Source organism: Diabrotica virgifera, chromosome 1 (assembly GCF_917563875.1).
Source record: "Diabrotica virgifera virgifera chromosome 1, PGI_DIABVI_V3a".
Classification (NCBI taxonomy): Eukaryota; Metazoa; Arthropoda; class Insecta; order Coleoptera; family Chrysomelidae; genus Diabrotica; species Diabrotica virgifera.
The window spans coordinates 238956068-238982479 of NC_065443.1; the positions used below are offsets into that span (position 1 = coordinate 238956068).

Sequence of the window (26412 nt, forward strand, 5' to 3'; positions counted from 1 at the left end):
AGTATTAGGTGAACTACGCTCTATAATAAATGACATTAAAAACAAATCGTCATCTGGGACTGATGGCCTCACACTTAAAATGTTTTCTGCTCTACCTGATTGCACTTAAAACCATCTTACTACCTTAATAAACAGGTCATTCGAAACTGGAGTTTTTCCAAGCTGCATTAAGACAGCGGTAATTATTCCTATAAACAAAGGAGGTGATAAAGATCTTGCTTCGAATTATCGCCCTATTGCACTCCTGCCCACGTTGTCGAGGATAATTGAAAGTCTGGTAAAAAAAAAAAGAATCTTATCTTTTCTGTTGAAATACAAATTGCTTATTCCACATCAATTTGGTTTCCTGAGTGACAAATGCGCGAATGATGCTATGTTCTTCCTTTTCCATCATGTTTACTCCAGTCTAAACAACCATCACTCTACAGCAACAATTTTTTGTGATTTCTCTAAAGCATTCGACTGTGTAAACTATAACATCTTGACTGACAAATTACAGCACTATGGATTTAGGGGAAAGGCTCTTAAATGGCTTAAATCATATCTTAATAAAAGGAGTCAGTTTGTAAGGGTTGACACGAAGACGTCTTCTTGCATGCCATTAGAATGTGGGGTACCTCAGGGTTCAGTTCTAGGCCCTTTATTGTTTCTGATATACATAAATGACATCTCTTGTCTGAACATTAAAGGTAAAATATGTCTCTCTGGAGATGATACAAGTATTACTTGGAGTAACACGGATATTATGGATCTTCGCAATACCATAGCTACAGACCTAGTCACCATTAAATCGTGGTGCGATTCGAATCTCCTCTTATTTAACGTTTCTAAAACCAAAGTCCTACCTTCAACAGTATGATGCAACCTTTAGTACTTAATAACAACAGTCTAGAGGTAGTTGAATCGGTGAAGTTCTTAGGGCTTATTGTGGATAAGTCTCTAAAATGGAACTCGCACATTGATGCCTTACACAAAAAATTAAGTTCTGCTTGTTTTGCGCTAAGATCAGTTGCTACGGAAATGAATTTGTCAACATCTAGGATCGTTTATTATGCCTTTTTGAGTCTCATCTTCGGTACGCCCTTCCATTCTTGGGTTCGTGTTGTACGACTCAATTTGAGCGTATTTTTAAACTACAAAAGAGAGCTCTTCGTTACTCCCTGAGACTCAATAGCAGAGTTCACTGCCGGGAATTCTTTAAAAAATTTAAAATATTAACTCTTCCTCTTTGTTTGTTTTTGAATCCGTTTGTTTAATCCGCAAACATGCATCAGAAGGTCCAGAGAGACCCACTCACAACTATCCCCTTAGAAACGTGGAGCATAATCTTTATCTGCCAACCCCACGGTCTAAGCTGGTTAAGTGATCTATACTATACAATTCGAGAAAAATGCACAATCACCTGCCATCTAACATCAAACCTATTGCAGCATTTCCCGCTTTTCGCAAGGCCTTGAAAGCTTATTTGCTTGAGAGAGCTTTTTATAGAGTGAATGACTTATAAACGATTTGAATTCAGCAAATTGACTTGCTGGATTATTACTTTCGAGTACTTTTGTACATATTTTCAGCGGCATAGATCTTTTGATTTACTTTCCCTTTCCCTTTTCCTCGTCCGCCTTCTTTTTGCTCTAACGTTGTATACATATTTTTTGCAAATTTTTAAAAAAAATTTTAATGTGTACTTAATAACTATAAAATTGTATTTAAGTAGTATAAGTCACGCCATTTATTTGGTGTCTGTTTCTGTTTTCATTTTGTTTGTAGTTTTTATTATTTTTTGTTTTTTATTATATTTTTTATTTTGTATAAGCTTTGTCCACAAATTGTAAAAGTTTTTTGACAATACAGCATACCAATCAAAAAAAAAAAACAGCAGCAAATATAATGCTATCTTCTGATTCAAATGCCATCTTTGTTTTTGTTAGGGAGATTGTTCACGATCACGCCAATTATAACTTTCGAAGAAACTGTATCGAGTTGTTTTGAGTAGCTACCATATCACTCTCTGATTTTTAGCTAACACATTCGTCTTCTTTACACACTTCTTCTACCATCCAGCTTACCTTGTAGTATTAGAAACCTCAAGATTCTTTAATAATATAAATCTGGGATAGTGTGCTTTCATACATTTTGTTCAGTTTATTTCTTTCTTCATTCTTCTGAATACCACAACATTTGCAACGTGATTCATTCATTCATTTGCAATGCTAAGACACTTAAATCCGAACATTAAATGCAACGGCAGCATGTACAATATATTAGTGTAAAACTCAGTGGCGGCTGGTCGGCAGTGCCGACCCACACATTTATGGTCACATTATAGATTTTTTTAAATATTTAATTTAATCAGATTTGATGATATTCGTTTCTGTGAAATAAAAAAAATTTCTGTGAGATAATTCAGACTAAATTTTATTCATTGTTTTTCAAAGAATTGGATCGATCCCATACGTTAAGTAATCCCTGTGCGCTGTGCGTAAGAGACTTTTCAAAAATGATCCTATAGCCATGCACCCGATTCTGATTGTGTGTTTTCGGCAAGACGTCCCCAGATTGAAGATTGGCTTGTAATAAGAAGCTATGGAATATTAGCCGATAATCAACCAATTAATTATACATTTCCCGTATCTGTTTGAATGGCAAGTACGGCAGAAACCAATCTGCCGAGCGGTGATCTGAAAACGGTAGCCAGGCACGTACCTAGCCACGTACCTTGCTATCGCGCCCGGGATAAAATTATGAAATAGGTAAGTAGGTAGGTAGTTTTTCGTCGTTTAATGATTGATATTGTAATTTTTTTAAGTTGTTAGGAATTACCAATTAGGTGACAAATTGAATCGGAGGATTCGTTACATCAAGTTAATTATAGAGAACAAATAAAATTGTTTAACAAATTTTCTAATTTACTTTCTGACCCGAAGACATTTAGCCGCGTCCCTAAAACAGCACAGAATGAAAGAATCAATTAGTAGTTACATTTTGATGCTTTTCGGTAGAAGTAGACGAAACTACTGATAGAGGTAATATGTCATTCACAAGTATCAATTGTTCTTCGATACGCGTTACGTCTAATATTTATGAGAGGTTTTTAGGTTTTCAGACGTGAGTAGAAACCATAAGACAGAATATATTTTTGGTGTTTTAAAGGACATATTAAAATTTTTTGATATCAAAAATAAATTGGTAAGGCAAATTTATGACAGCGCTGCCTTGATATCCGGTGAATTGTATGGTCTCCAGGCAAACGTTAAAACTATTGCACCAGGCAAAACTATTATTTACTCCTGTTATAAGTCATTTACCTCTTTGGCGATTCAAAATTTAAAAGTTACGCCAAATAATTTTTAAAATATCTATTAGACAAGTTCATTAAAAATTATCCATCATTCTTTAATCAAATGAAATAAGGAAATGGATTAACAGGTTTATATGCTTATCCAAATATTTTCGGAAGGTGGGATAAGTTGCAAAATATGTATAATTTTATATACTGCAATTCATTAGGTACAAAAAACTGTTCCCGAAATTAATAAATTATTGTGCTCAAATGTGGAAAAAATCTGCCTAAAATGAACGGGATTTCTCTCGTCTCAAAAGAGTCAAAACGTATTATCGAAACATCAAGAAACAAGAGAGAATGTCAAACTTGTCTCAACTTTCAAATGTCAATAGAAAAAAACTTTTAAAATCTCTTCACAGCAGTAATAAATTTTACAATGACGTTATAACCCATTTTGCTACTTCGAAACAACGTAGACTAAATAGACTTAATTTATAAACAGGATTAGGTTCTAAATTTATAGGAAAAAACAAAAACCAAAAATCTCCTATGAAATTGAAGCCTTTTAGTTAGATGGCATACCTATCTGAGGAGACAAAACCTTGCCGACCCTGTCCCTAAAGCCACGAGCCGCCACTGGTAAAAGTAATAAAGAAGTAATGGAAATATGTGATGTTCAAGCCGTAGTACGATGGATCAGAAATGGCAGAAGAAAATGGAGAAGGGATAGTAGCAGATATGCCAGATGATCGGTTAACCAAAATTGCTAAAGAAAAATAACCAAACACACCTCGACAACGGAGACGACCGCCTACGAGATGGTATGAAAAGTGGTCTTCGTCATCTCAACCGCTACTGTTCATATCTACTAATATCGAACATATTATTATTATACAAAATATACTTACAGGCAACAACCACTGTCAAATTACATACTAAGAGTAATCGCATAAATATAGAACGAGGAATTAGACAAGGAGACCCATTGTCACCTAAACCTTTTTCTTAGAACATGCTTTGAAGAGTTTGGATTGGATCACAAAAGGAGTAAGAATATATGGAGAATACATAAACAACTTACGTTTCGCCGATGATATAGTCATAGTAGCTGAGGATCTAGGTATGGCAAAACAGATGATACAGGAACTCGTTATGGCTACAGAAAATGTAGGTTTAAATATAAAAAACTCGAAAACAAAAATAATGGTACTCAGGTAACCCAGATAATGGATAACCAGACTCATTAACTGAAGAGAAGAATCGGTCTTGGGTGGGCAGCATTTGGAAAACTGAGAGAAACTGTTAAAAGTGAGTTGCCCACATGCCTAAAGAGGAAGGTATTTGATTAGTGCGTCCTCCCAATCTTGACGTACAAATCAGAAACACTTACCTTAACTAAAGCCTCGGCTACCAAACTAAGAGTCACGCAGAGAAGAATGGAGCGGTCAATGTTAGGAATAACTCTGCGAGGCAAGATCAAAAAACGAATAAATCAGGAGAAGAACAAAGATGACTGACGTCACCGAAAGGATAGCCAGGTTGAAGTGGAGATGGGCAGAACACATTGCCAGAATGACAGGTGGGAGATGACAAAGAGGTTATTGGAATGGAGCCCAAAAAAAAACAAGAGAAGCGTCGGTCGACCGCCTACAAGATGGACTGACGACTTAAAAAAGCTAAATAAAACTGAATGAGAGCGGCGCAGGATAGACCGGGTTGGAAATGAGGGAAGGAGGCCTATGTTCAACAGTGGACTTTTGAGACTGGATGATGAATATCGTCTAAGAATTTTTGCGTTTGTATGAATATGTTTATGTCAAAATAACGTCTTGTGTAATCTGTAATAAGATCTATCAATATGCGTGATAAGGCAAATATCGAATAGATTAAACAATCTATTTGAATTTTAATCAATATTTTGCGACTTTACATAAAATAATTTTGTGACAAATATTGTTACAATAATATTTCAGGTGCTGCGTTGGGCGGAAAGGTTGAAAGAATAGTCGGTCTTGATCCAGCAGGTCCTCTATTTACTGTTAAAAATATTGATAATCGACTAGATCGAAGTGATGCAAAGTTTGTCCAAGTCATCCATACAAATGGTAAGTAAACTGCACTTTTTTTAGTCACTTCGTAATTATAGTCATTTTCCTGCTATGAATAGTTCTCGCTTACTTATTACAGAAAGAGTAATAAGCAACTTTTGCCAAATATCATTTATACATAATGCCAATGCAATATTTTTTTCTTGAACATACCAACTAGATTAGAAACCCCAAAAAGAGAGTTTGAACCTAAGTTTAGAAGAAAATAGTTGTAACCCTCTTAAGTATTTACATATACGCTCTGAGCTTCGCTGGTGTCGCTACTAGCGGTTACTAATTCAACTTTCACCGGTAATTTCTAAATTTATTATTTAATTGTTATCGCTTAATATTTACAACGCAAAAAAGTAATTAAATTGTTGTCGAATTTTTTAAGATTTTACTAATCATTTTGACGTTCTGTTGATAAAATATGAATTTCTTACTTCGGATACTTTCACAATTATCGTGTAGGTGGCGCTTAGATTAATTTATAACTACATAATATTATGCAATATTAAAAAAACTTAAATTCAGTATTTAAAACGTAAGTATATTTAAGGTAAAAATATATACCACAGCTTTGACCAACTAATATTTTTTATAATTATTAATGGTTTTAATTTTAATTTTAAATTAATCACTTCGACATGTATGTCAAATTTCCGGTAAACGTTTACAGACTTGCCACTACTGGCGCTCGCGAATTTGCAAATATCCCCTCTACGTACGAGCTCACAGCGTATACTAAAATCCCAATCAAGATGCACCAGAAATAAACAAACTAAGACATGTTGAGACAAGCACTCCCAAGCACTGTATTATTGTGTTTCAATTTATCAATCAAAGATAGAATAAAATTTTTAATTTTTTTAATATCACGCGGGCACATAAATTTGATACACCCTGTATATTGATTTGTAAATATTTATTAAAAGTTAACTTTCACGCAAGGTGGTTTCTCCTTAATGAATTTTTCCATGAAAAATATTAAAAACAGTTGTAAATAAAAGTGAAGTGCAAGATATTTAGGATTATTATTTTAAACCGATTGTTTATTACGGGAAAGGTAGAAGCCATAGGTAATTAGTTCTTAGAAAATTAAGGTAAAGAAAGTTTGGAATTTTAATCCCTGTTTGTTTAACCCCGAGTAAATTTTGTAGAATTTCTCGAAAGTAATTATTATGATGGTAGGAATATTTTTGAAAGTATGAGTGGGTCCTTCGAATGAAAAAAAGAGTGGGGAAGAAGAAATGTCTCTGATTGGTTTGGCAATTTGGAATGGGAAGGAGAGAAAGTTGAATTTTCAGATAGTTTTGGAAAGAGGATTTATTGTGTTACCGGCAGCCGAAAGGAGCAGTCAAAAGTTTTCGTGAGTAGTTCAGAAGCAAGTACTAGTGGTGGTTTTGATAGTGAGAGTAGCTGAAAAGTGGAACGAGAGACAAATCAAATCGAGAAGAAATACCTCTTTGATTCTGTAAAGTCCAAGAGAGTAAGTTACAAGAATTATCGTTATTAAAGTTATTTGTGACACCAAGTAAAAAAAGATACTTGGGTCTCAGGATATTATTGTTGAGAGAAAGAGAGGAGAGAGTTTTGGAGTTATTGAACGAGTACTGGCAAAAAGAGGCCTGGCTTGTGTTTTGGAGCAATAGTGGCTGGTATCCTGCTGGATTGTTTGCTGAGAACGGAGAGGGCTTTGACTGGTAGCCTAACATAATCAACAAGGAGGAGCTGTTTGGGTCAAGAGGAGACATCATTGTGTGTGAATCAAAAAGGTCAGTCAATAACCTATGTGATAGGTTTTCTTTATAATTAGAAGTTAAATTTTTTTACGTAAAAGCATATGCATTTAAGATTCCAACATTTCAAAAATTTAATAGGAAGTATAAGTAATTTGCGAATACCAAATTTGTTTGTTTAGCTTGTTTTTTATTAAGGATATCAAGAACAAAGCAATAAATATTTGTTTGAATTAGATTAATTTATATGGTAAAAGTTTCTTTTGGACAGTTATGCCCACAGGATTTAATTGATAAATTTATAGAGCATTGCTTTTGATAATAAAGGTATTTGTATGTGTTTATTTATGATTTTTCTATTTATTTCCTTTTCCTATTTTATCCCGATAAGGATCAACTAAGAGATACTGAAGCCACGAGAAAGGATAAGTATAACCTAAGAGAATTTAATTAATTTTTTTTTGACAAGAGGCACCCTGAGATTTTTTTCTTAATATTTTTATGTATGATTTGCGTTAATTAAATAATTGATCAAATAAATAATAATTAATATAAAAGTAATAGAGAGCAGATCATAACAGTATATACATTTTACCAATCCAAATCATGATTTAGAACCTTAGTACATTGTAAGTCATGATTAGGGAGTGATCTTCGTAACATTCAAGCGTCTTGGTTTGTTTATTTCTAGTGCATCTCGATTATGATTTTAGTACAGGGTTAATGATAATCCGAGATGGTACTTGTATGAAACGGCGGGCGAACTTTCGACACCAAATTGTGTTTGTACCTAAGGTCAAAGGGTCAAATTTTATTACAGGAAATTTCGACATCGCGCGGTAAAGCAGGTAGCTGGGTAATTACTTGGGTTTTCTCAATATTTATTATCACTTGCATCTAAATGTACACGAATTATTATTCAGTAGTATTTTATTTCTTGTTTGACGTCTTGTTTGTATATGAATAGTACATTCTCATACAGTAACAAATCTTTTCTCCAATTATTTACTATACATGGCTTGTAAAATGGACATTATATTCCTTGTTAAAGGACAAATTGTCGATGACATACAAAAATTTATTTTGTTTACTAAATAGTCAAACTAATGTAAAAAAATGATGCTTAAAAAAATTCAATCTTTGGGTTTGGTACAAGAAAATAAGAATACAATATTATGTTTGTTTATAATTTCATGTCATATAAACCTAAACACTATATATATGTGCAGATTATTTACCGAAAAATTACAAGTCGATAGCCTATTTCCACCACAGATATGGTCTAATCAGAATCCAGGTCTATTATTACGAGGACCACGAATGCCTGTGAACACTTTCATTCGAGGTGTAATTCTTCATTTTACTCAACGCATCCTTTTGTTTTTATGCTTAATGAAAACTTTTGACTGGACACTTATGTCTAAATAAATAATAGTAGATACTACCATTAAGAGGATGGGTAGGTATTTTCGGCTGCAATGCTATTCAAATTGGGATTCATTTTGTTCGAATCCTGAGAAAACTAATAGGTATTTTTGAAAAATTTAAACGCAGAATAAAAGATTAGATCATTGGCAAGGGACGAAAGTCCCTAAGAACTTCTATAATGTGTATTTTAATAAGTTACAGGGGTGAAAATCTAAGAGAAAATTTAGTGTGATATTTAATTTAAAATATCTCATTCAAAATAAACTTTCTATTTATTTTAAGAGACTTTCGGCCCTCCGTAAAAATATAGTCGTTCATTCTGCGTTTAAATTTTTCAAAAATATTTATTGGTTTTTCAGGATTCGAAAAAAATGCACACAATGTCCGTGGTAATATTTCCAAATCTATCTTTGTCATACAACGCACTCAGTCGAATAGAATATTGTCAGCATACTGTCAGTCAGACAGTGACAATCAGTGACAATTTTATAATATTTGACATGGCATCGGGAATATTTTGAGTTGTTGATTAAATAAAATTGATATATAGTGTATTTGATAAATAATTGATTTAAGACGTGAACTTAATAAAAAGTTGTTTATTGTGTATTATTTCTGGAAGATCCAATCAGAGAATACATCAGGATAATATTCTGTGGTCCAAGTATTTTGTTGGTAAAGATGTTCAAAATTGTAAGCGCTCCATAGTAACAATATATTACTAAAAAATCACTTAAACACTTTTCCCCTTTTTCTCGATTGAGTATTAGTTTTTGTTGTGCATATAAATTATTACAATCACTGAATACATAGTTAGTGAAAAAACTATCACATTTATTAACTGAATTAATAATTTGCAATTATAAAAATAACAGTTATCCAAGAACATTCAAAAGCCATCTCTTTAAATTAATGATTGGCATTTTCAAGTAGAATGACATTCTAGTAATGTTTACATATCCATACCAGTGTGAATTTTACTACAAGTAATTTGCCGTGTTAAGACATAAAAAGTAGGGATACCCGTAAAATATTTGCGAATTATGTACCGATGGCCTTAAGGCTAGATTTTATTACAGCAATATATTATTATTCCTGTAATAGCTGTAATTCGGATATTATCACCGCTTTAAAGAAAGCTAGTCGCTACCTGCTTGGTGTCGAAATTTCCTACACCCGTATGAAAGATATAGAAATTAAAATAACACGGGGAAAACAAGCCACGAAAGCACTCTATGGAGTGTATGGAGTGATATGGCACTCTAACCAAAGAAAATAAAAAAAGGATCTTTCAGAGCATAGTGCTGAAGATTACCCTAAAGGAGCGGAAGTATGCCAATGAGAACAACAATCTAATGAGTGACTGTAGATGGCAATTGATTGGATCCGCCGTCCCATGGCGACGGGTAAAATAACTAGTAAGTACGAAATAAAATACGAACAGTTGAATTGGAGTTTATAAGAAGGTGTCTCCAAATTACAAGGTAGGATAGAATAAGAACAGAGGAAATATTAATTAGAATAGAAGTAGAATGCTCAATTACAAAAAGTTTTGGTAGTAAAAGTAGAGCCGTGAAATGGTACGGGCATGTACAAAGAATGCCGGAGCACAGGTTGCCGAAAAGATTACTGGACTGGGGACCCGCCGAGAAGAAGACGGAGGCGAAAAGTTACATATATATTAGTAGGGAAGGAAAGTATGCTAAATTTGCAGTTACTCGAACGTTATAAGGACCTATTGGGTTGTAAAGATTAGACTTTAAAACCAAAAAAAGTTAAGTAAAGTTTTCCATTTAAGTGGGCACTTTCTATTTTTTAATTTAATTTTCCATTTCCAACAATCGTTTTTTCCGATTATGGCGCCATCTATCCATAATTTAAAAAAATGGCTTCAATAAGAGTTACTTAATTTTACTTAAGGGATCCAAATCAGCAATAAAAACTGGGGGCTTCTATTTAAGATTTTAAAGTAACTCCCCACTCCACCTCCGTGAAGTGTCGTTTTTGGTGCCATTCGATAGTTGTTTAAAAAATATTAAATACCTGTATTTTGCAGTTTTTCGATCTGATGTTTATTTTGCAAAATATTGCGGGGTTCCTATTTAAAATTTTGAATTTACCCCCACCTCTCTCCGTGGAGGGTCATGTATGCTATCATTCGATAGATTTTTGAAAAATATTGAATACTTATTTTTTAGTTTTTTTATCTGTCGTTTATTTCTTAAAATATTCGCTTTTCTCTTGTGAAACTTTGTGACTCATCCATTTCCTTACGGCAGATTCTCGGAATTACGGCAGTCCTCAAACGGGCAGATTTTGAAATATACACTGTTCTGCAATAGGCAGAAAAGCTCTTCTAGTTACCCCTAAAATCAGGTGACTTAACCGCATGAAGTAATACAGAGGATGTCCCATTACCCAGGGCATCCAAAGTAACGTTAAGTTCAACGCCTCCCCATTCGGTATGTCCTTCGATGGGGAGGGGTGGTGGTATAACTTGGAGGTCAGATAGGTACCACTACATTACGAAGTGTGACCGGTTTGATCTTCGGACATGTGGGTCCCACTTTTCCATTGGAACACACATGTGTGTGTTTGTGTGAACTGTTCTGCATATACTTAACTTACCTTGTCTTAATCTGACGACTTCGAGTTTTTCTAAGGATAGATTTTTATTTTCGGACCCCCTTAACGAATTCCCCTGTATTAAGATCCAATATATGGTAGGGGTACATTTACAGGGTACAAGGTTTCTCCCCATGTGACGCGCTCGAATAACTGCAAAAATCGCTGCTTGGGCTCCCCTACCAATAGGAAATGCTATGATAGAGACCTCAGAGATGGAGATTGGGAGAATAGAGTGCTATGGAGGACGAAAACGGCGTACACATAATGGGAGGAAGGAGACCACACAGAGAAGCTCAATAAGCTTCAACGACAAGCATGCTTAATCATAACAGAAGCGATGTCGCCTGATCCATCCACCTCCATGGACATCATACTTGATCTCCCTCTATTAAAAAAATTGATAGGAAAGTAGGCGAAGGTAGAAGTATACAGAAGGCAGATAAGAGGTCAGGAAGCAATGCGAGAGTATACTGGGTTCAAATCAGGATAGACAAAAATAATTCAGAATCCAGAGTTGGAAATGCTACCAGATGCAATATAATATATGGACACTAAATATAATTTCTGACAGCAAGAGCCGTTTACTCCGTTTAAACAAGGAACAAATTGGAGTCAAATAAAATGAATCACAAAATGGCAGATGAATGCTGGTACATATAAAGACGGCTCTAAAACCTATGAAGAAATTTAGGGCTGGAATATAGGGAGGGAAACGACCATTTAGCCTTCTTCTTCTTCAAGTGCCATCTTTGTGACGGAGGTCGGCAATCATCATACCTATTCGGACTTTGGAGATGGCTGCTCTGAAAAGTTCATTTGATGTACACCAGTACCACTCTCAGGTTGCGCAGCCACGATATTCTGCGTCTCACTATGCTTCTTATTTCTTGAATCTTTCCCTGCATAATGAGTTGGAACAAGTTGTATCCCACTCCACGTGTAATATGTCCGAGATATTCCGGTTTTGTGGTTTTTATTGTATTTAGGACTTCCATTTTTCTATTTATCTAGGGTCTTTCTCAGAACCTCTGTGTTTATGACGCACTCCTCTGTCCAGGATATTTTTAGAATTTATCTGTAAACCCACAGTTCGAATCATTCTAGTTTTTCCACTGATGCCGCATTTAAGGTCCAAGCTTCCAATTAATAAAACATAGTAGAGAAAACGTAGCACCTAGCCAACCTAACTCTTAGCTCCAACTGCAAATCCCTTGTGAAGAGCAGTTTTCCTATTTTGTTAAAATTTGCTCTAGACTTTTGTATTTAAATTTTTATTTCCTGAGAGCCTTCCATTTCTTTATTCATCTTTCTCAGAACCTCTTTGTTTGTGATGTGTTCTGTACACGACATTTTTAGAATTCATATGTACACCCACATCCACAGTTCGAATGATTCTATAGTTTTTTGATTGATGCCTCATTCAAGGTCCAAGCCTCCATTCTATAAAACAGAGTGGAGAAAACATAGCACCCAGCCAACGTAAGCATTAGCTACAACTTCAAATCCCCCAACTGGAGAGGCAAAAGTAATATTCATAGGATCAGATCCTTTCTTTCGCGCACCAAAAACACAGCCAAAGAACAATGTTCGAATGGGTGAAACAGATAAAACGTAACCACTGGTACGATCAAATAATCTTCTTCTTCTTCTTATTCTGGCATCATAATCCTGGATGGGTTTTTTGCCGGTCTGGCTCTATCCTTCCATTCAGATTTCTCTTGTGCACTTCTCCTCCATTGTCTTATATTCATGGTTTTCGGGTTGTATTCCACGTCATCCAACCATCTCGTCCTGGGCCTTCCTTTTTTTGGCCTTCTTACTGGCTTCCACTGTAATATCTTCTTTGTCGTTTTCGTATCTTCTTGTCGCTGAACATGTCCCAGCCATGACAGTCTTTGACTTTTTACAAATCTTACAATATCGCACCCTTCATTCAGTTCATAACCTCGTCGTTTCTCCTGATTCTCCATGTGCCGTCATCCTCTTGCACCGGTCCATATAATTTTCTCAGTATCTTTCTCTCGAATGCCTGAGTTAGGCTTCATCTTATTTTCGTCATTAGTCAGGTTTCACAACCATTTGTTACTACGGGTCTAATCAAGATTCTGTTGGTAATCATTTTGGTTCTTTCTGGTTGATTTCTGTGCCCAGATATGTGAAGGCATCCACACGTTCAATAGTATAGTTTTCTATTGCTACATTATTTTCATTCTCAGCTGTTGTTTCGATGGTCAGGTACTTAGTTTTTGTTTAGTTTATTTTAAGCTCTCTTTTTTGTGCTTCAGGATCAATTTTCAACGCACGCTCAAATAATGGGTCTCAAAAATTTGAAGGCTGTTATACATGAACCCTAGAATAAAATAAAGTTCTACTATATATAAACAGGCAAAACATAAGGGAATTCTTTTAAAACTTTGACCGTTTGATACATTATAAAACTAAACGCTTAGGGTTATTATTTATTATACAGTGATTAGCGCGCTAATAACCGGCAAAATAACGCAAATTTGTGAGATAAAATGACATGAAACTAGCGGAGGTGTGAGATTTAGCGATAAGAATCTATACACTTGCATTATATTTTTTCTACGAGCGTGCAAAAATGTCTACTTTCGCGCACTCATTTTAGTTTAGAAAGTTTCACTTTTCCGCACGCGTGTTACTTTTCCGCACGCGGTTTTTACTTTTCCGCACGCGTGTTAATTTAGATATGATAATATGGCCTTAAAGTAATTATAATACATGCAATAAACTAATATTTAGATATTATTTAGTAATTTATTTCAAATATATCTTATTGTGTTCCTGTTTTAATGAAATTAACGCGACAATTCGATGAAATAATAGTATATTATTTTATGAGGCGGAGAAGCATGACTTTTCTTGACGCGCCCGATAGAAGTGAGGCGCGTAATAGAGGGCACGTCAAGAAAAGTCGCTTCTTTACCGAATAAAGTATACTATTTTTTCTTCAAACGTAGCAATTTTCAACCATAAATAGTAGAATTCATACGCTATTTTTACTCGAAATTAACTGTGACAACTATCAAAGTCGTCAGATGTTAGAAATTAAAATAATTAAGTCGTCGGAATGATTGCTGAAAGTTGTGCTCGACCATCAGTATCATCAACAATTACCAATGCGTATCAAGAGTCGCGAACATTTTTGCACGGTTTCAATTTTGAAAATGCCTCATTAACTAATTGTACTTTTAATATTACTATAAATAAAAATGATGTTTAATTGTTGTTAATGACATTTGTATTGTTGCTTTGTGACATGTTTCATATTGTTGCCATGAAAACATTTTTCCCTCCGCCGTAAAGAAATGGGAAAAAAAAACTGCTGCCGGCGGAGACATCAAACTTTGACAGGATCAAGTTAGATAAGTAATGTCATCATTATTTGACGTTTGAAGAAAAAATTATTTGACATAATATTCGAAAGTCAAATCGGTAGACAATAACAGTCGTTTTGAATCATCGTCATGGAAACCAAGATCGTCGTCATGCTAACTAATTATATTGAAAGTTTAGTTTGACAACCTTGTCAAAGAATTAATTTGTGTATGTATTTTCATATTAATTAAATTAATTGATTAAGATTTGGTAATTTTTTAAAGACTCTTAGAAAAAATATTGTTCCTAACTCTTGCAGAAAGTCTCTTTTCCGCACTCGACTGCTTGCCGAACTCCCGCTTCTCGTCGTTCGGCAAACTGCAGTCGCGTGCGGAAAAGAATGACTTTCTGCACTTGTTAGGAAAATAACTCTATTGTTTCCCACCTTTAGACATATCAGAGGAGTATGCCAACTAAAACTGTCACTGTCACAGTTGCAGTAGCCAAACTCATCCGATACGCCTAAAGGTTGGAAACAATAAGTAGAATGTAAATGTATAGAGTTTTATCGCTAAATCTCCCACCTCCACTAGTTTCATTTCTTTTTATCTCAGAACTTAATGTATTTTCCATCTTTTACGTTATTATGGCGGTTATTACGCGCTCATCACTGTATAAAGTAGAACGAACGATACCGTTTAGAGTATATTGAGATACATTTTTTTTACCTTTTCTAAAGAAACCTATGCTCTTAACCAAATATATTTAACTCAATAGTTCTAATGTTTATTTTAAATGGTTAATATAGTAAACCTTAACTAACTCTTAAATATTTTATCTTTTTATAATAGGAGGAACTTTGGGTTTTGGACTACCTATGGGTCACGCGGACTATTTTCCAAATGGAGGTGAATCTCAACCAGGTTGTGGTTGGGATATGGTAGAAACTTGTTCTCATTCCAGAGCCTACGCTTATTATTCAGAAAGCTTACAGCGTAACTTTTAAGCAAGAAGATGTAAAGATTTCAAACACTACAGTTGACGCAATACAGTTGACGCTAACAATTTTTCAGCAATGGGAAGATTTAAGGTAGATTATAAGTAAGTATACTTCTTCATCTTCTTCTTCTTCTTCTTCTTCTTCTTCTTCTTTTTGTATAGACATGACTCTGTCTGGTTTTTCAATGTGCCTCTAGTAAGTTGTCGTTCCATCGTTTTCGTGGTCCTCCCACTGATCGTCTTCCTATTGGGGAACCGTCTCTCGCTGTCCTGACTACTCTATTTGTTGTCATTCGGCTTATGTGGTCATTCCATTCTATTGTTCTGTTTGTTACCCAAATATTAATGTTATCCACCTTGCATCTTCATCGTATATCTGTACTTCTAGCTCTGTCCGATAGAGTCTTACAATCGATTTTTGGAAGGGTTTTCATCTCCGCTGTTTCGAGCAATTTTTGCCTTCTCTGTGTCGGGTCGTGTTTCTGCCGCGTATGTCATTAAATTGGTCTGATGACTGATTTGTAAATTCAGCCTTTCATTTCTTTTCTGATATTTTTATTTCTCCATATTGTGTCATTCAGGCAACCTGCGGCTCTGTTTGCTCTATTCACTTGATCTTTCACTTCTGTTTCGAGCCTTCCGTAGCTAGATAGTGTGATGCCTAGGTATTTAAACTCCATCACTGTTTCTATTATCTGACCTTCCAGCTCCAATTTACATCTTATCGGATCTGCTGTTTTTGACCATGCATTAAAGACCATGCATTAAAGACCATGCATTTGGTCTTTTTTGAGGGAATTAACATACTAAATTTCTGGCATTATATTAAATTGGTGCAGCATACGTTTTAAATCATCTTCATTTTGAGAGATTAGTATTGCGTCGTCTGCATAGCAGATGTATACTTATGAGCACACTTGTATAGTTTTAAAAATATGTAATATAGCAACATGAATATACCATATATCTCTTACATAAATGAAAATGGCAATATATATTAAATACTTACAAACTTAAGAAAAAATTTAGAATATGAAAAAATACGTATTCCACAACAATCTTTACATCCTTCGTATGCTTGTAGATAATATGCTGACGATAGCATATAGAATATTTAACCCTTAAGTACTAACACACCGTCTCTCAGACGGCATCGTTTGTTGAAAGTGGGATATTTCCCTTCCTAGAAAAATTTGAAGGTCATCCGTTTATGACTTTTCAAGTTGGGTTGTTATTTACTAGTATTGAATTCGGCAATTTGCTGCAGGTTGTTATTCGAAAGATATTTAGACTCAAAGTGTGATTTCCGTCTAATAGACGGGGTGTTAGTGTTTGTGCCCAGTTCGTCATTAAACATAATGTGCCCCAGTTCGTCAAAAAGTTCAAATAAGGGGATAAAGACTATGAGGAATCTCTTTTGAAATGACTTGATGAGGTAGAAGACGACGTAAGCGAAGTGGGATCAATTTGTGATGAAAATGTTGCCACTGACTACCATTGCTACACTGTACAAATTTTAGTGCCTGTCAGTTTTTTTTTGTTTTAATATTTTTTAAAATTTTTTTTATTTTCATGTTTATTACTCTTTGTTTAACTCGATTATAAATTTTTATCAAGATTCTTTAATTTGTTTCATTCTTATCCAACTTTTTTTCAGGAATAAAAAGTCACACAAACAATCCTTCCATTCTTGTTATAATGTTTTTTATTTTAATAAATACAGAAAAACTAGATCAATTACTGTGTTTTTTAGATAAGTAATACTTTCAGTAAGTCATCGAAATATTTTTTTGCATTATAGTATTTAACAAAAGAAAAATAACCAGTAAAATGTGAAACCCGTCTGTCAGGCGGTTAGTTAGTGTTTGCGCCATTGATTTAAGATGTTAGTACTTAAGGGTTAATAAAAATATACCATTTTTACAGGAATATTATATTTTTTCATATATTCCTTAATTAGAAATACGTTTGATAATTTTAAAGAATGTTTCATTAAAAATAGAAAACAAAATGCTTTAAATATACAAAGAAGTCTGAGTTGCAATCTAACGAATAATATTTTGCTCTATTGACAGTATCCTAAAAATGAAGGCTAAAGATATAAAAGATTTTACCAAACCACTGAGAAAACGTATTCCCTATAAATAAAAAAAGTTGTATCTCGCAGACTCAAATTAGGGCAATAGATGCGACGCCGCGCCTGCGGTGCTTCTCGTGGCGACAGTAAGGTCAGTATATGAGATGATGCACACTTCGCTTTTCGTGGAAGTGTTAAAATTGTTATTCTTCTTTTACTTCTTCCTTCTGTGTAAACACGACTCTGTTTGTAGTTTCAATGCGTCTCCAGTAAGTTGTCATTCCATGGTTTTCGTGGCTTTCCCACTGATCGTCTTCCTATTGGAGAACCGTCTCTCGCCGTCCTTACTACCCTATTTGTTATCATTCGACTAATGTAGTCTTCCCAATCTACTCTTCTGTTTCTTGCCTAGTTCTTAATGTTGTCCACCTTGCAGTTCCGTCGTATATATTTACTTCTAGTTCTATCCCACAGTATTTTTTCACTGATTTTTCGAAGGGTCTATATCTCTGATGTTTCTAGCATTCGTTTTATTCACTCTATGGCAGATCGTGTTATGCCTAGTGTGACCAACTCAAATTCAGTCGAATTCGGGACAAGGCTTAAAAAAATACCTAAAATTCGGGAATTTTCAATGAAAATCGGGCCATTTTTTTAAATATAGAACTTTAATAATATCATCATTTTATTGATTATTTAACATTTTTATGTCGACAAAATTTTTTTTGATGGAATGGGTTGTAGGTAATGATAATTACATTTTTGTTAGTTTTTGACGTTTTGACTTTCAATCTGTAAATCGTTCTCGAAAAAGGGAAAATTAAAAAGAAAATCAACTGATGTTGGATTTACATGTAAATAGAACCTTAGTTTAATATAAAAATATAAATATCATTATTACATATTCATGTTTTTGAATCGTATTTTCAGAAGACGTAATTAAAATACAGAAACGGGAAATCCAGAGTTTGAGTTTTCGTAAAACTAAAATACCACGGTATAAAATGCATGCGTTTTGGATGTGGTATTAATGTTACACTCTAGAAATTGTCGACTTTTTTCGTCCCATCAATTCAATTTCATGTGAATTCTTAGAAGAATAAAGTATTCAATATTTCAAAATAGAATTTAACCAAAACTTTGAAAATTCGGATGGCCCTGAAGCCTTTTCCGGAACGCCAGGACACGACTTCGTAATTCGAGCCATGTCCCGGATTTTTCGGGCTAGTTGGTCACACTAGTTATGCCGTATATATCAATTTTGGTCTGATGACTGATATTTTTTCCAGATATTTTAATTTTTCCATATTGTTTCATTCAGGCAACCTGCGGCACTGCTTGCTCTATTCACTTGATCTTCCACTTCTGTTTCACGCTTTCTGTATCTACATGTGTGATGCATACATATCTAAACTCCATGACTTGTTCCATTATCTGACCCTCCAGCTCTAATTCACATCTTAGTAGATGCTATTACATCAGAGTTGATTTACTGTTATAACCGAGCATTTTTGTCTTTTTTTGGGGAAATTAACATGTCGAATTTTCCGGCGGCTTCTGAATATATTAACTTGACGCAGCATATGTTGCAAATCATTTTCATTTTTATATATTAGTATTGGATCGTCTGCATAGTGGGTTATTTTAAGTCGTTTTTCTTCCCATTTGCGGTCCTTTTTTGTTCTTACTTTTTTATTATTTCATCCATGAGCTGTTTGAGAGAAGACTCAGGAAACGTCCCTGTCTTATCTCATTGCCTGATTCAATTGGGCCAGTTAGGTTTCTTTTACTTTGACTTTTATTATTTTGCTCTCGTGAATATTTTAGATCATTTTAATAAAATTATTTCTAGTGGCATCTCTCTTGCCTACAGTAAATGGATGAGGTCCTTAAGATACTTTCTTACGTTTCACAAAACATAAATATAACGATTTTTTCTATTCTAATAATTTCTCTTGAACTTGTCTTATTATAAAACGTTAGTGTCTGATCTTCCCAACCTAACACCTTGTTTTTCCTTAGCTAATAATATAATTTCACATGGTTTGTTTGTTTTCACTTTGGTTAATAATTTGGAAGTTTTGTTTAATAAATTAGTTCCTCTGTAATTCTCCGGGTCTGATTTGAAGAGAAGTATTAGGATGCTTGATCTCCATTCTTTTGGTATTCTGTTTTAATCTATTATTTTTTTTAATTAACTTTAATGGTTGTTTGGTGATATCTGATCCTCCGTCCTTTAGGAGTTTTTCGATATTCTGTCCTCTCCTGATGCTTTTCTATTTTATAATTTCATTAATGCTTCCTTTACCTCTCACTCCTCAAGGTTTACTTTTTCGTTTGTCGTAACTTCAGGTGTTGCTGGTTCATTATCCTAACCTTTAAAAAAAAGAGATCGAAAGTGGTCTGCACATGTTTCCTTTGAAATGTGTTTCGTTTTTATTAGTTTGTTTATCTTTTTTCTTTGTCCTCTAACCATTCTCCAAATTTCTTTTTGTGATTCGTAGAACACGTACTTATTGCATCTGTTTGGCCAAACTCAACCAGTGTTCTCTTTTTATTTGTCTGACTAATATATTTGTTTATTTTTGATTCGTTTATAGTGGCTGTATGCCCCTTGTTTTTGTTTTGTTCTGTATTGTAAAAAGGATTGACGCCTTTGAAATGTGGTGCTGGAGGAGAATGCTTCGGATCTCATGGACGGAACACAGAACAAATTACTCAATCCTCCAAGAGCTTAATATTCAGACTCGACTTTCCTCTATTTGTCTCTCCACCGTCTGAAAATTTTTCGGCCATATTGCAAGAAGAAGTGATCTTGAGAGACTTATAATTTCGGGAAACGTTGAAGGGCGCAGAAGTAGAGGTCGCTCACCTACTCGATGGACGGATCAAGTACAGAAAGCCAGTGGGAAAACATTCTCTGAATCCATGAGGGAAGCTCAGGACAGAAGCCGATGGAAAGAGATAGTTGCTCGTATTATAGGGAATCACGACACTCAGCAATGAGGAAACGACTGAGGAGGAGGAGCAAAAAGGCTTTGTTCTTTTCTTCACATTCTATCTTCACTTCCTCTCTAAACCATGTGGGTTATTTTGATATGTAAGTATTCGCCACTTTCCTCTCAAAGTGATTATGTTGCTACGTTAATTATGTTATCTTTGAGTTTTTCCCAGATTTCCTCGATGTTATCCTTTTCTAATAAGTATTTCATTCTCGGCAATCTGCTCATGTTAAAATTACATCTGCCAATCAGCGTGTTAAAATGTGTGAAGAAAACTATAACAAAATAAAAAATTTGTGGTAATGGTGTATGATGCTAGATTTTTATTTAATCAGTCAATAATTTAATGAATTTAAATCATAATCCATAACAAAAGCATTATTATATGTATCAAAAATAATTTTATTATAAACAACTTAACGATTAATGTTGACTGCACTGTTAACTGTTATTGTTTTAATTTATTACCTTTTATTTAATTTTCGTCGCAGCTGGTTCCAGATATAATTGGTCCGGTTAATTTTATTATCTGTTACACTCATTCAAATCTCTAATTAGTATTTACAGTCCACGTGTAAATTGTTAAAGCTGTATTTTGTTTAAATTAGCGAGAAAAATATTTTAACATTCCCGAATAATCAGTATTATCGATTTCCAAATTAGAATAGTCTTTCGAAATTTATAGTTTGCTATAATAATTTATGATCCAATTTAATTCTAAAATTTAAATACACTTCTGGTTAAACATTTAATAATACACTCTATAACTCTTATTTTTTTCCATTAAATTACTAGATAAAACAACATGTAACAAGATTAGTAAGTACAGAAATTCAATACGAGTAAAAGTCAAAACTGCACTGAATTGTGAATAGATAAATTTGTCAATCCACATGAGTAATATACTGTGTTCTTTAGAAGATCAAAAATTAAAAATAAAATAGAATGAAATAAATATGGAAAAAGCAATTTAATTATAAAAGTTGTTTTTGCATAAAAAATATGAAAAAAAATTTTAGGAAACGCTTTTCTTTAGTTACGAGTGACTAAAATTTAAAATATTATAAAAAATAAACTAAAAAGCAAAAAATAAAAAAATCCAAATTCGAAGGATTATTCGAAAAAAACTGTTAGACAGATTAAATATACAAAAATCTCACACATTCGTTAAAAAATTGAAAAAATCTAACACATTCATTAAAGAAAAGAGTGGGGTGTGTCTTCATCGAATAAACGGTTTGAGGAGAGATACTTTTTATTTTTCGCGCCCCACGCTTTTCTTTAACGAATCTGTTAGATTTTTTCAATTTTTTAGCGAATCAAAAATGAATAACCATTTTCAATTTCGTTGCAAAACGAAAACACAGCCGAACCATATTCTAGTCCAATCAGAGAGTGCTGCAAGCACCTCTACCGGTTTCGAAACTTATTAGTCTCTCATCAGGAGGCACATATGCTGCTCTCCCTGATCCAACCAAAACAAACCCCAGCGTGCAGTCCCGAATTGCAACGAACGAAATGGCATAGATGCCCTAGCGGCAACTGCTAACAAAAAGACTAAGTTTTCACTCTAATGGCATATAAAACAACACAATGTTATTCTACATCCCACCAAAATGAAAACAGTGGGAACCTTCTCCGGTTACACCTCCGAGGCTTCTACAATTTGCAAGCCATACGGATGCTGAGACTAAGGAAGATGAGGGAATTCTACAATTTACAATTCACGTCCTATCTGCTCAGCGCGGTAAAGTTCCAACGAGAATGGTTCCCTTCATACTCCACACAGAGTAAATGTAAATCAAAAATGAATAACCATTTTAAATTTCGTTGCAAAACGAAAACACAGCCGAACCATATTCTAGTCCTATCAGAGAGTGCTGTAAGCACCCCTACCGGTTTCGAAACTTATTAGTCTCTCATCAGGAGGCACATATGCTGCTCTCCCTGATCCAACCAAAACAAACCACAGCGTGCAGTCCCGCATTGCAACGAACGAAATGGCATAGATGCCCTAGCGGCAACTGCTAGCAAAAAGACTAAGTTTTCACTCTAATGGCATATAAAACAACATAATGTTATTCTACATCCCACCAGAATGAAAACAGTGGGAACCTTCTCTGGTTACACCTCCGAGGCTTCTACAATTTGCAAGCCATACGGATGCTAAGACTAAGGAAGATGAGGGAATTCTACAATTTACAATTCACGTCCCATCTGCTCAGCGCGGTAAAGTTCCAACGAGAATGGTTCCCTTCATACTCCACACAGAGACAATGTAAATAAAAAATGAATAACCATTTTCAATTTCGTTGCAAAACGAAAACACAGCCGAACCATATTCTAGTCCAATCAGAGAGTGCTGCAAGCACCCCTACCGGTTTCGAAACTTATTAGTCTCTCATCAGGAGGCACATATGCTGCTCTCCCTGATCCAACCAAAACAAACCCCAGCGTGCAGTCCCGGATTGCAACGAACGAAATGGCGTAGAATATGGTTCGGCTGTGTTTTCGTTTTGCAACGAAATTGAAAATGGTTATTCATTTTTGATTTACATTTACTCTGTGTGGAGTATGAAGGGAACCATTCTCGTTGGAACTTTACCGCGCTGAGCAGATGGGACGTAAATTGTAAATTGTAGAATTCTCTCATCTTCCTTAGTCTCAGCATCCGTATGGCTTGCAAATTGTAGAAGCCTCGGAGGTGTAACCGGAGAAGGTTCCCACTGTTTTCATTCTGGTGGGATGTAGAATAACATTATGTTGTTTTATATGCCATTAGAGTGAAAACTTAGTCTTTTTAGCGAATGTGTGAAATATTTGGATATTTAATCTCTCTAACAGTTTTTTTTTCGAATAATTATTCGAGTTTGGATTTTTTTTTATTGTTTTGCTTTTTAGTTGATTTTTTATAATATTTTTTAATTTTAGCCCCTCGTAACTAAAGAAAAGCGTTTCCTAAATTTATTTTTTATATTTTTTTTACTTTTTAGTCTTACACTTTTCAAACATTAAAATACATCCTCATGTTTAAAAAAGGATGTATATGATAGACACATTTTTTGCAATTATTTTAACATTTGATACATATGTACATTATACATTTTCTGTAATTTCTTATTTCTTCGCACATTTCTTAAATTAAAATCATTATTTACACCTATTACAGTTTTCGCAGTCTTTCCATCTCTTGTAATGCTTTAATATAACACGGTGTAGACCCTTTTAATTTTTCGCGAATTACGAATTCTAATGTTGCCGCTTCGGATGTTTATAAACATGATGTACAAACATGAAAAATAGTCGGAATCGGCAAAAAACTTGAAACTTTTTTTTTATTTTTGAAGCAGCATAACGTAAACAATTAACGTAAAATTATGTATAGTTCATATAATTAGCTTCTTTTTCTTAACGTGTCCTATTAAGTCCCCTTGACGTTGGCGATTAACATGGCGAAACTGGCTGTCTCGAGCTATTCTAAATAGTTGTTCTGCTTTCTTTATTCCTGTCCACTCCCGGTTATTCTTCAACCAAGGGGCCTCCTTCATCGTAATAAGTTGAAGAATATTATACCGGTCTCCCCTTACTAGGTGTCCAAAATAGTCCATTTTTCTATACTGCCGTGCTAAGCCCAAAGGCGGTAACTAGCATTTGACAAAATGGTGGCAAAATCGATTTCAAAATTGAATGCTAAAATTTTGCCCCGTTAGGGATTTATGGACTGGCTAATAGTTTTTATGCATGGATATATGCCCCAGTTTATTAAGGGAACCATTAATTATATTTTAAAACAAAGTTTTATATAAAAAGAGGTAGATACCGCTAAAACGTTTTATCAAAACTTACTATAAAACTAAGCCTCTTAGCGGTATGTGGTTTACAGTTGTGATTGATATAAAATAAAAAGCTTTTCTGTGTATTACAGTTTATTAAATTGAAAGAATTAAAGTACTATTAAATGTTATTATTTTGTTGAGCCACAATATGACAACAACAAATTGACAATATTTAGTTGTCGTTATATCTGTTTTCTTTCAAGAGTCAATAAATACATATTGGTTCATTAATATTAATGTTCTATTTGTGATTCGATATAGACAATTTAATAGACAACCGAACAACATGCCTTGTGTCTGGTACATACACAAAACCTATTTAGTATTACAATGGTATTACCTCATAATTACATTTTTTATACAATCTTTTGTAGTGCGTCTAATAATTTGGGCAGAACTGTACTTATATACGAAAAAACAGAATCCGTTCAGATTGTTATAGATGTTTAAACATCTGGTGATGTTAAGCGTTTTAAAGAATTCTTCAACTGTGAATGTGATTGTAAACCATACTTTTGACTTTCTCAGCTATTTTTATTTTCTTTCTTAGCGACAAAGGATTGCTATTTTACGATATGGTATTATACAGCTTAAAGATTTTTTATGACACTTTTTAGGCCGACACTTACCCTAATATTATTATGCATTGTTATATTATTGGGTATTTCACAATATTATATTCGGAAAAAACCATTACTTACAGTAATTAGGGCAAATTTTAACATTTTATTAGTTGTACGAACTAGTTATATATTATGATTAAAATGTGATGGCATTGTCTTTTAGACCGAAAAATACCTAATTATGGTATATAAAGATTTTTAAAATATGCAAACAAATTTCGCAAATGACGCATTCTTAGAAAATTTATAAAGAAATAAAACCAGCATTTTTGTATAAAACTTAGTTAAAGGATTCTCAAAAGATTAAGTAAAGATATCGCAAATCTACAATCCCGTATCTATATCAGCATTGTATAACTAGACTGCTAGACATTGTCTAGTTAAACAATGATAATAGCTTGTATTTAAACAAAAAAAATGCAATCAATGGGACTGCTAATCCCATGTACGACCAACAAAGGGTTTAAACATACAGACAACTTTAAGAATGAAACAAACCTTGCGCCTGTACAGGCTAAACATAATTTTTTTCCACCTCTTGTAATTGCTTTACAATAAATTTTTCTCTTTCTACAATATTGTCTTCAGTGGTTTCACCTCGTGTGTTACAACTCTTACTCGACTCTACTTGATTTTCTAAAAAAAACAAAATATTTTGAGTCTCTTTTTCTAAAAATGTTTGTGGACAGCGTGTGGATATATTATTAAGTTTTTAAAACCTTATTAAAAAAAGACATATTTTTTAAATATGAATATGTCGTGCAGCCTAATTTAAGATATAAATCATCCACTTGGCGCAGATTCATATTGTTTAGGACAACATAATTGGTTAATTCTTGAAATACTATAAACAAAAATGAAAATACATTTCAATAGATATAATTATCTCGAGAAGTTCTTACCATCCTCGCTAATTATTTCTTTTACTAACACAACTCTTTTAATAATTTAACCTTGTAAAGTTAGGCCGAATTTACTATGTAATACTAAGGCGATTTGGCGATTTCTAAATGTAGGCGTAGCATTCTTGAAAGTAAATTAGCGGTAAGTACAATATCCTAAGGTATATGGACGGCAACTGTAGCAGTTACCGTCAAAACGCCATAGTATTTAACATTTGCCGCCAAATGGCTTAGTATTTTAACTAAAAAGTGTAGATGCCGCTAACAAAATTGCAAGTTTATTTAAAATATAATGCTTCTACAACTCCAAAGACTTTATGAATATATACTAAATACCCTATTCTACCTAAAAATACAAAAATCTCATTTTCGATAAAAAATCAGTTCCCGCCTTTGGGCTTAGCACGGCAGTATACTTGATGTTATCATGCAGCTCGCGGGTAGCATTTGCTCTCTTAAGGACTGC

The 26412-nt window shown here is 34.0% G+C and overlaps 1 protein-coding gene across 1 annotated transcript in view; it reads left to right on the forward strand.

The window, feature by feature from the left end:
- The window catches only part of LOC126883040 (endothelial lipase-like), a 64185-nt gene extending 48641 nt beyond the window's left edge, over window positions 1-15544 (forward strand). The window contains exons 3-4 of the mRNA XM_050648232.1: window positions 5257-5388; window positions 15359-15544. Of these exons, the coding sequence (XP_050504189.1) occupies window positions 5257-5388; window positions 15359-15513 (287 nt within the window). The 3' untranslated portion in view covers window positions 15514-15544. The remainder of the gene's footprint in view (window positions 1-5256; window positions 5389-15358) is intronic.
- Window positions 15545-26412: the final 10868 nt, after the last annotated feature.